Source organism: Brassica napus, chromosome A7 (genome assembly GCF_020379485.1).
Source record: "Brassica napus cultivar Da-Ae chromosome A7, Da-Ae, whole genome shotgun sequence".
Classification (NCBI taxonomy): Eukaryota; Viridiplantae; Streptophyta; class Magnoliopsida; order Brassicales; family Brassicaceae; genus Brassica; species Brassica napus.
In genome coordinates, this window is record NC_063440.1 from 375,727 (window position 1) to 387,986 (window position 12,260).

A 12,260-nucleotide genomic window follows, 5' to 3' on the forward strand; every position below is an offset into this window, starting at 1 on the left:
GCTACAGGCACACATACCACACAACCAAAGATTATAAAGTGGGAAATGTTTGGTTCTCGACCAAACGCCAACTGTAGTGGGGAATACTTATGGTATGTACTCGGTATGATCCGAATGAGTGCTTCTGCATGCAAAATAGCATGTCCCCATACAGAGGTTGGAAGTTTTGATCTCATGATCAATGGTCTTGCAATCAATTGCAGACGCTTAATTAAAGATTCAGCCAAACCATTTTACGATGAACATGAGCAACAAAATGTTCAACTTCAATTCCCGTTACCATACAATAGTCATTGAATGCTTGGGATGTGAATTCACCAGCGTTGTCTAGTCTAACTCTTTTAATAGTATAATCAAGAAACTGTGCTCGCAGTTTGATTATCTGAGTTAGAAATCTCGCAAATGCCACATTTCAAGATGATAATAGACAAACGTGTGACCATCTACCGTATGTGTCAATTAATACCATAAAATAGTGGAATGGTCCACAAGGTGGGTGTATAGGTCCACATATATCAACTTGAATTCTTTCAAGGAACTTTGGTGATTCTTTATCGATTTTGGTTGGCGATGGCCTTACGATCAATTTTTCTAGAGAACATGCAACACATGTCATTTTATTCCCTTGAGAAATCTCCTGGATTTTCAGTTAATGACCATGTGAACTTTCTATGATTTTATGCATCATTGTAGTGCATGGGTGCCCGAGGCGATCATGCCATAATGTGAACTCTTATGGGTTCCGTTTTACTACAAGATTTGATTCGATCTTATCGATATAAGTATGATGTAGTCCTGAAGGAAGTTCTAGAAACTTTTCCAATATTTGTTTTTCTGCCACATTTCTCAGAAGTTACATACATGTATTTCTTTCCATTCTCAGTTGCAGACTGAGTATCATATCCGTGAAGATATATGTCTTTAAAACTAAAAAAAAACCATGTTAGAACTCGGAGAATATAGAGCATTATTTATGGAAATTTTTATTCCATTCCACAACGTAAAGTTTTCTTTACCAGCTCCTTCAATCACGTCTGCAGGACATGATATTATATTGACGACAATTCTTGTCGGTTTTATATTAGAGAAATATCTCTTTTGTCTCAGAATAGTGTGTGTTGTTCCACTATCTTGTATACATATTTCACGAATCCGTTTCTTGGATTTTGTTCCATGAGCATTATGATCCATTTATGTAATTGTCATAAACATTAATAAAAAGTGAAACATGAAATTTATTCATTTAATAATCATATAGAAAAACACACAATAATTATATATTAAGTCGAGGTTAAAAACATTATTATTCAATTAAGACAGGAAATGTAATAATTATACATGACAATACTGAAAACTATTCAATAGTCTTATTATAAGCATTTCGGTTCTCTTCAGGAGGAATCTAGTCCAGCTCATTTGTGAAGTCAGAGGCATCGAGGTACGATGTCCCTTCAAAGTTTTCAGTGAGATTCACTTCTTTATCTTTGCCTTTCGTGGACTCTTGATATAACTTACAGAGATGTGGAGGAGTACGACAGGTACAAGACCAATGTCCTTTACAGCCACATCTGTAACACACTGTCTCACGCTTCTGGGTGATATCCTCTTGAGTTTCTTTACCCTTGGAAACTTGTTCGGATCTAACCCACTTGTTAGATCCCTTCCATTTGGGATTGTAAGTTTTCCCACGTTTGCTGTTGAAACGGCGGCACGATCTCGGTTGGTCTGGTTTCTCCTTTCTGATTTGTCTACCGCCGTAGCATTCACTTCAGGAAATGCTTTGGTTCCCGTAGGTCGGGAATTGTGGTTTTTGATCAGGAGCTCATTGTTCTTTTCAGCCAACATGAGCGCAACCATCAATTCAGAAAATCTCGTGTACCCGCATTTTTTGTAAATTTTGGGCAGGAAGTGGAGCTGTTTGTGGAAAGTGTTGTACGTTTTATTCATCATTTCTGCCTCAGAGACAGGGTTACCACAGTATTTCAGGAGTGAAACTATCCTCAGGACAGCGGAATTGTATTCCTCAACCTTTTGAAAATCTTGGAACCTCAGGTTTTTCCACTCTTCTAGAGCGTAAGGGAGGTTGACTTCTCTCTGCTTATCAAACCTTTCTTTTAAAGTTTGCCACAGTTAAACTGGGTCTTCTATGCTTGCATAGTCATGAGTGACGTTCTCATCGAGGTGTTTCTTCAGGAAAATTATCGCTTCAGCCTTATGCTCAGGTGGCGATTTGTTACCGATTACAATTGTTTCAGTTAACTTTTTCATGACCAGATATGGTTTCACGTTTGTGACCCATCCGACGTAGTTTTCGCCAGTTATTTTGAGAGCCGGAAATTGAAGATGTTCAATTCTTGCCATTTATATTTCTAAAACACAAAATATTAAATTTTATTAGAATTTTGTAATTTTAAAATGAACTATTTATATTAATAATAGCGCATAGAAAAGTAAACCGACATTAAGCGTAAATTCTTCAAGAGAAAATTTTCCAATAAAAAGACCGTACATAGAAGCAAAAATTAGAATTGCACATAAAACCAAAAATATGCGAATCATCTTTCTTGCAATGAAAACCCGAAATGAAGCGATTTGAAAATATTTGAGAGAAGATGAAATATTTTGGATGAAGTAAATGAGTGAAGAGTGAGTATATTTATAGATGAAAATACTGTTCATAGCCGTTTGAGAAAGGTAAAAATGTTGAAAATTTTCTTTGTGACCGTTGGGATTAAATTGTATGAACGAAAATCAATCTGAAAATATTGCAATAATCAGTCAATCAAATTCCGTAAATTTCATAATATTTTATATAGGTGACCAAACATTTATATAATAACCATAATATAATAAACAAATAAATATCAATCGTATTATGGTGCTAGAAAAATTATAACATTAAATAAATTATGCAGCCAGCACAGACAAGCCTATTATTATAGTGTATATAACAATCAAAGTTTATTAACGAGGCGACATACCGCCCACATTAATATAGGTAAATGATAATTATTAAAACAATTACTACAAAACAATAAATAGTAATATAGGCGGTATACCGGCCATTATAGTAGGGTATATATGATACATATAAATTTTACCGAATCGCAGAGTGATCGTGCTGATAACATGTTATAAAATAACTTACAATTTTATAGCATTGAAACATTTAAATAAGGGAGAAATTTTATACCGGCAGAAAGGAGCTAACAATGATATATGATAAATATACGATAGAGAGAGTTTATTATAAAGAAGGAGAAGAGAGATGAGTTGCAAGTTACAAATGATCGAAATCGATCGTTTATATAGAAGTAAAAAGTAGAATTTACTATGTGTGCACAGTGACGGTGGGTTCCACATGATTTACATTCACGTAACTTTTGTCAAATTTGGTGCGTATAATGTTGACGTTATATTTCCTCACATTTATAACACAATGTTCTTCTTTTTCTCACTAGTGCTCTTGGCTATGTTGTTGTTCATTGTGGTTGCATTCAGTATAAGAATCTGAGGTTGAATCTTCTTTTTTCTTTGTTGTTGCAGGCTGCAACTGAGAGTAGATAAAGTCACAAAACTAGAATATAGTGAATTCATAAACAGAGTTATAAAAAACTCAACCTTTTGAGATTATTTTACATCAGATTTATTTTCAGATTTTTCAATGTTGTCTAAAATTTCAAAACTTTATTACTCAATTCAATGTTGAATATTTCTATCTCATTTTGATGTTATTTGATATTAAAATTGGGCTTACATTGAGTTTAACAGATTTGGGTTAACATTAAAATTTACTTATAAATGGGCGGGCTTGGGTTGTCCAACTGGGTGATGAGTGAAATTGGGTTTGTGTGTTATTGGGTGTGGGCTAAATATGGGTGTGAGTGTCTTTGAGTCCAGGAAAAATAAATGCCTATTTGGGTGCGGTCCAACCCAACTAACAGCCCTAACTGGTGGTGAGAGAGCAGAGGTAAAACAATCCTTCTTAGCATTCACATCCTGTTGACCTCTGTGTATTGCTGGTTCCCACATATATTGTGTCCGGCAGGTATCTAAAATCAAGCATCAAACCAAAAACACCACAAGTTTTAAGACAGAATCTCTATTACATCAACCGCAAAGAGAATGTGTGATAAAATATATAAACTTACATTTCTTCCTCTTCGCCACTCTTCATTGCATCCTTGGTGATACAGATGAAAGTGTATTATACATTGGTGCCTTCTTTGGCAGAGGTTTCATAGTATGGAATGTTTCCTTTTGAAGCACACCAAGCTCGAGCTTCCTTCTCTAAAACTACTCGACTGTTTCCACCATCCACATTGATTTTATTACCGATGACAATGAAGGGAAAGTTCTCTGGATCCGACGGACTTGCCTGCAAATCAGAGTAACAAGACTTGAATAAAGACATCTGGAGCATGTGGGAAGATAGCATGAATACACACACATACCTGGATCAGAAACTCTTCCCTCCAATTATTGAGATCTTCAAATGATTTAGCGGAATTGACATCATAGACAAGCACACAGAAAACAGCACCACGATAAAAAGCTACACCAAGGCTTTGGAATCTATTAAAAAAGAAGAAGCAAGACCTTAGCTCTTATGGTCAAACAAAGAGAGCAGTACATAGAGTACTTGGGGATCAATTCTTAATCTAGAACAGAGTATGTTACTAAACATTAGAGAATAACATGTAAACTATCTTTATGGTAGAACCCTATGTCTATTCATGCATGCCAAAAGAAAACCTTCTTGTAATTACATTAGGAAACATTATAAAAAAATTCTAATTTGGAATAAATGCACAACTATCCCACCACAGAACTAAAGTTTCCATTGGTACAAGATGAAGCAGCAGAGATTATCAGTCTGAAGCTGCTCAACTTTGTTTCTAATTTTACCTCTGCAACTTGGGAGTCATACTCAATCGAGTCCAAGAAGAATCAAAAGAAAGAAAGTAGTTGACTTGGTACAACACAAACCTGTAAAGTGAAGAGGCGGTCTTCATACTGTAATTCCTTAGTCAAGAAATCGGCTCCAATGGTGGCTGAACTTCTTGTTAACATATCTCAAAGGCGTTGACGTTAAAGCCAAACAAGAGCACATACTAATTAATAGAGACCAAAAATGTAATCTTTCCATTTCTAGAAAACCATAATTAACAGAGAGTTTAGGATACTGATTCATCAAAATTACAAGTCCGGTGGATTCAATTGCTGATTACTGAGTGAAGATCTTTTCATAAATAATTTTTCACATTCTTCGAATATGGTACAAAGAGTCAAGTCAGTATTCAAATATATTCTTTTGCAAGAAGACAAACTACTTAGAGAAACCACCAAGTGAAAATAAAACATGACCTTAACTAGCAGCAGTATCATCACTTAAAGAAACTAAGTCTCCTCTAAGAGCCTACAAGAAGAAGATAACAAACAACATCTGATTCATAACTTCCCATTTACAAACGAATTCAATTCCAATAACATTTTTTTAAATCACGAAGAAGCGACACCGAACAGAACGAATCTAATCACTAAATCACCATGAAGAAGCAGATACATACATAGATACATATAAATAGAGAAACAAAGAAAAAAACAGACCCGCTATCACCGAGGATGATGACCTTGAGGAGAGTTCTTCTACGAGTAGTAATCATCCTTTTCTTTTTTTTATGAAACTTTAACTTGGTACTGTTGTTGACATGTCTTCGATAAAATGAGAATAATAAAGAAAAATTGTTTTTAGGCCAAACATAAACTAATTTCACATATTTTATGTTTCATTAGGTTAATTATTTTCAAAATGGCAATAATTCCCTTAAATTCAATTATAAATTCGAAATTACAATTAACAAACCAATAGTAAATATTAAAATATAATAAATAATTAAAGTAATTAAAATAAAAGAAAACATTAAAAATTCTCAAAAAGAAAATAAATCTAAACCTACACTTTATGTCCAACAATTTTTTTCTTTTTTTTTTCTTTTGAAAAATTGATTTTTTCATATATGGAAACAAAATATTTCCAAATATTTTCTTTCCATATTTTGCAGAACTGATTATTCTTATTCGTAAAATACAGTAAATCTGTAGAACTTAGTTCCTACAGGTTTTTAGATTTATAGTAATGTATAGATTTTGATTTCTACATGTATTAGATTTACAGTAAATATGTAGAACTCGTATTCTACAAGTTTTTAGATTTATAATAATGTGTAGATTTCGACTTTTACAGGTTTTAGATTTATAGTAATATGTAGATTCTGATTTCTATAGATTTTAGAGCGATAGGTTAAGTGCGGAATGTGTATTCTAAATATTTTTAGAGTACTATTATTTACGTACATCACGTATTCTAAACATAGTAGATTCAATGAAGAAAGTGGATTTTATTTTCTACTTAGTAGAATGCCAATTCTACTTTATGTAGAATATAATTTGAAATTACGATTTAAACAATTTTAGAACTGAAAAAATACCACAAGTTCATGTATTTCATCAGTAGTTACTATTTTCCATTTTTTAGATTGTAAAACTATTTATTTATTTATTTTCAAAAATAATAAAGGGCATTAGAGGCAAACGTGGTAAAAATAATAATTAGCCTAATGGGACATAATTACAATTTTTTGGGCCTAAAAAAATAATTTTCCTTAAAAATAATAACGAAAATTAAGAAAGAATAGCCAAAAAAATTCCATCAACTTGGGCAAAAAGTTGAAATAAATTTTTAACTTTTGTTAAAACCAGTTTAATCTTCAATTTTTTAAAATTGTATATATTAAATATCAACTTTAGTTAGCCATGCCGTTTTAGATACCTGAAAAATTAATGTTAAATCGATTTAATAATTGAGGTTTTGTGTATCTAAAATAGCTTGATCAACAGAAGTTGAAGTTTAAGATTGGCTAATTGTTAAAGTTGATGATTAAAATGGCTTAAACTAAAGTTCATGTTTTTTATTTCGTTTTGAAAAATCTAATTGTTTTTTACTTAGTTATTTATTTAATAAAACCACTAAGTTAAGTTATTTGTATTTTCTCTCTTTCAGTTCACCTTTAGATTCTTTTTATAATAAATTAAGAACAAATTTATAGTGAAATGATCTAAAAAACCGATTGCATCTATATTATCTAAGACTAAACTTGTAGCTGCAAAACAAAAGGTAAAGTTAATTCAAATCTAAATTCAAGACTTTCACTGATGTATGTAGAGAACTCTAACAACATCCAACAAGATGGACTTTCTCGGACCAAAATTCTTGGTATATATGCATTGGCCGTCTTGGTAACATACGAGTCACTAATTAGATCCAACATATTTATTTATAATAAGAGAGTTCTATGTCCTTTAAGTTTGTTTTACATGAGACACCCACAAACTTTAAAACTAGTGTGTTTTAGTTAATATTTGTTACATGAGACACACCCACACACTTGTTGTAGTTAAGGATCCAAGATCCTATTTTGAAAGAATAATTAAGTAAAACACAATTAGACTTTTCCTGCTCAAAAGATAAAGTTAAAATTCATATATTTTAAAACGAAACAATAACAGAATTTTTTAATTTGAGCCATTTTAATTTTAACTTTATAAAATTATTTTAAGCCTCATTTTTTGTTGTTGATCAAGCCGTTATAGATACCTTAAAATTCAATGTTTAATCGATTTAACAATTGCCTTTTGTGTATCTGAAACATTTTGATCAATAAAAATTGAGGTCAAAAATGAATTTTTTTCAAAAGTTGGAGATTAAAATGGTTTAAACGGAATTTGAAAGTTATTTTGGGCTTTTTTTTAATTTGAAAGTTATTTTGGTTTTTTTTTGGGTGTAATTTGAAGGTTTTTTGGCCGTTTTCACCAAAAAGAAAAAAAAAAATTGTTGTTTTTAGTTATCTAGTTCTTAGAGAAACACCATCCATCAGAAAGTTATTTTCTTCTTTTATTCTATCAAAAGTTCATTTATACTGATTAAGAAAATGATAGAAGATCATTGTACAAATGTTTAAATAACCATGATGATGGATAAATTGATTTGAAATACCTAATTTAGCTAAAAATGTGATTTTTCCTTGTTATTTTTTCTAGAGTGTGATTGGTAAGTGTTGAAGTAAATAAGAAGAAATTAAAGTAGAGGGAATGAGTGGAAAATTTATAGTGTAAACAAACCAAAGAAAATAATAATTAATTGAAACCAACACAACTTTTTTACTCTAAAAAACAATATTTTACAGTTCAATCACTAAAAAAAACACTGTTTAACATCATTTATTTTCTATTTTGGCATTACTTATAAATGATGTAAAAATGTTTTGCATCACTTAAAAAATGACTCTGAAAGTGGTGATGCAAATAATTTTACATCATTTTATTAATAATTGATGCAAAAAAAATTCACATCAGTTACTATAGATGATTTTAATATGTACCAATTGTAAAAAGTGATATTAACAGTTAACATAATTGATGTTTATATTAGCATCAGTTACAATAATTGATTTTAATTAATTATATTATTGATTAATAAATAAATTTAAATTGAGACGAATTTTAAAAAAAAAATAATCGTTATATTATTTATAATAATAAATTTTACGTTTATACAGTATTTTGATAAGAAAAAAGATAAATAATTTTTTATTAAAAATTTATTTTTCAGTGACAATACAATCTAACAAAAAATTAAAGAAAAAATAAAGAAGCAGGAGGATAAATTTATAGAGAAAAAAGAAATGTATAAATAGATAAACAGAATTGGCCATAGAAATTTCTTAAGTCCATATTCTTCTTCTTTCTTTTCTTTTTGTTCTTTGTATCTATATTTCAATCTTCGTTGGTGGCGTGAAGACTTCTACTCTTTCTCCATTTTTCAAATCAATGTTGTATCGACTTTTACCTCTGGTCATTCCCAAAGATCTGTAAGCTATAAACAGAAGACCTATAAACTTGTAATTTTCTCAAAACGTGAGAAATTGAATAAGTGAAGAAGGAAGAAAATAATACTTTCATAAATTAACTTTCATATCCTTCCTAAGAAAAAAAAAACAAATTGCCATCATAATGACTTATATAAGTGCTTGATTCTTTTTGAGAATTTGTTTTGAGTCGAATAACTTAGAACCATAAATTTAAAACTGATAAAAAAAATCTAAGAAGTTGAAACAGTAAGAGGATTTATTTTTGGGAAGAAACCTCCTCTCCCAGGATTCGTTTTGGGAAGTAAGGGAGGATGGGAAAGGATCTTGGATCTGGAGGAAGCTTCTCAAGTTGAGAGAGTTGGCTTATCAATTCATCCGGTTTGAGATTAACGATGGTCACACTGCATTTTTTTGGCATGATGACTGGTTGCAGATGGGGAGACTCATGGATATCACGGGTGATGTGGGTACGTACTACCTTGGGGTTGCGAGAACCGCTCGAGTTAGTGAAGCAGTTCTGGGTCAGCAATGGAACATCAGAGGTCACAGGAGTAGGCATTACCATGCACTTCATGACCGTATCCAGAATGAAAGGGTACCACTTGATGAACATGGTAGAGACGTGGTGCTTTGGAAGCATGATGAGAACACATATAAACCGCACTTCTCTTCTAGTAGAACTTGGGAACAAGTACGGGTGAAGAAGAATAAGGTGGTCTGGAGCAAGAGTGTTTGGTTTTCACAGGGCGTTCCTAGATACTCTTTTATTGTTTGGCTGGCAATAAAGGATCGACTATCAACTGGAGTGCGTATGAGGGCGTGGGGCATACAGCAAGGTTGCTTGATGTGTGGAGAAAGGGATGAGTCGAGGGACCATATCTTTTTTGCTTGTCCCTTTACTTTCACTGTCTGGAATAGACTTGCAGGACGGCTGTGTGGGCGATGGATCAATCCCGACTGGAGTCTTACTCTGCAATTTGTTACCAGAAACACTCTTAGCAGCTTGGACAAGATACTAGTCCAAATGCTGTTTCAGACATGCATCTATTACATGTGGAAGGAGAGGAATGATCGTAGACATCAGAAAGGTTATCACAGTACAGAGCAAGCTATCCGAATCATCGACAAGGCCATACGGAACCGAATCAGTTCTCTTCGATACAAACCTGATCATAAGCTAGCCGGGTTGATACAGCGTTGGTTTGAGGTTTTTGATAACACATAGGTCTTTACGAGCATTTTCTTTGTATAGCTCATAGCTTATAGTTTTCTCACCCAATGTAAATGCATATTCTTTACTTGATCAATAAATTTCACATTTCATCAAAAAAAAGAAACAGTAAGAGGAAGAGGAAGATGAAGATATTAGTTATTGACAAAGAACAACATGCATTGTTTTACTGAGGTAGCAAAAAGAAGTAGTTAAAACACAAAAAATATTCCTTACGAGATTGTGATCTATTTCTTTTGTTGTTTATCTATTTTTTTAACGATATTGGTTCAAGTAATTATGATAATGGTTCCTTCTGGGATATACATAATTAATTGCATTGTTTTATTGATGTAAATTATCTTTACATTAACTCAAATGTTTTAACTGATGTAAATTAAAATTAAAATAACATCATTTTATTAAACTGATGTCACAGATAAATATATTAATATAATTTAAGTTAGCATCAATTTTTTATTGAAGTAAACTATGTATCATTTTAATAAATGATAACTATGTATCATTTTAATAAATGATATCGACAAAAAACAATGAATATATCATTTATTTTTGAATTAAATTAATGAATATGTCATTTATTTAACTGATATAATTATTTATCAGAGTATCATTTTTAGTAAAGTGATACAAAATACAAAAAAAAAATATATCATGCAAAATAAATTAAAAATAATATCACTTATTATAAATGATGCTAATTTATATTTATTTGTCTCATTTATAAATAAGTGATTTGAAATAGAATCACTTAATTATGTGATACAGTTTAACTGATTCAATTTATTTCTTTTTTTGTAGTGAATTGTTTTCCACTTGATTGACACAACAAAAGCTGAAATGAGAGTACATGTTTTTTTCACTCAAAATATATTTTGATATCAAATTACACTCCTAGTGTATCTAAATAAATAATGAAAATTTTTGATTCCATACATAGATATCCTAATAAAATATTTTCAATGCAAACATTTATTAGTTTTCTGTAATGATATCTACGAATAACACTTTAAAATCTCTTACAAAGTGATTGAATGTAAATCCATTTTCTATTGTTTTGCATATTTGATTAGTAGAAAGCGCCTCCACAACCGTCGTCACATTGCCAATCGATGATATTCCCCAAAGTAAAGTGTTTTTGTTTTGATCTCTTGCAATCGAACATGTATTTTCTTGAATCTGATTCTTTTAAATATGAATAAAATTTAAATTTAACAAGCCCATTATTTGGTTGTGCCCATTTATATTTTTTGTCTTCATTGTCAGGTGAACTTCAAGTGACTGGTTCTCCCTCGTACTGTAATTCACTTGTAGGCTTGGTTGTATCGTTGATCCATTTTTGTACCTCAATATGTGCTTCCATAATAACGTTTTGGTAGATGATGTTATTTTGAAACATTAGGTTACATCTTGACTTCCATATTCTCCACATGATCCAAAAGGAAGCAAACTTTCAGATTGGATAGCCCTTGTATGTTTTGGACATTGATGATTGAAATAGTATGATCGCCACATAATGTGATGGTAATGTTTCTATGTACTTTCAGACATTCTCCAGATCATTTATGAGATCAGACATGAAAAAAAGTATGTGATATAATTTCTGGTATCGAGCAACATCTCCGAAACATATCCGTAAAATTACCCGTTGTACTTAATCTAGCTGTTGTCCCAAATTCTTGATAGGATCCTCCATATGAAATATTTTATTTTTGGCATGGTCTAGAGCTTCCATAATATTTATTTTAGTCCATTATCACCATATGGTGTATTAATGTTTGTTATCATGGATTTGATGTTTTATCTTTTGTCCAATAACTACTTTCTCCACACGTTGTATAGTTACAGATAACTCAATCCTTTTTATCTTTGATTGTAACTAGATTAATATGATTATTTTACTATATTCCTCATAAAATAACTTGTCTATAAGATTGGTATTCCATTGTTGGCTACTACTTGTGGAGGTAATCAAGTCTCTAACTAATAGATCATTGACTATTTGATGGCATATAGCTGATCGGGGGGATTGCTTTCTATCCAATTGTCTTTATAGTCTTTTGTTGTTTCTCCATCACCAATTATGGTGCATAATCCTT

The 12,260-nt window shown here is 31.5% G+C and overlaps 1 protein-coding gene and 1 pseudogene across 1 annotated transcript; one reads left to right on the forward strand and one right to left on the reverse strand.

Moving 5' to 3' along the window:
- Positions 1 to 3,703: 3,703 nt before the first annotated feature.
- LOC106417037 lies at positions 3,704 to 5,924 on the reverse strand (annotated as a pseudogene).
- Positions 5,925 to 9,363: 3,439 nt separating this feature from the next.
- Positions 9,364 to 10,155, forward strand: LOC125576690. Its single transcript, XM_048737259.1, has one exon. The coding sequence runs from the start codon at positions 9,364 to 9,366 to the stop codon at positions 10,153 to 10,155; it is 792 nt and encodes a 263-aa protein (XP_048593216.1).
- Positions 10,156 to 12,260: the final 2,105 nt, after the last annotated feature.

Excerpts from the sequence above, each read along its gene's own strand:
- LOC125576690 (XM_048737259.1), top strand. The coding sequence starts at position 9,364 with ATGGGGAGACTCATGGATATCACGGGTGATGTGGGTACGTACTACCTT.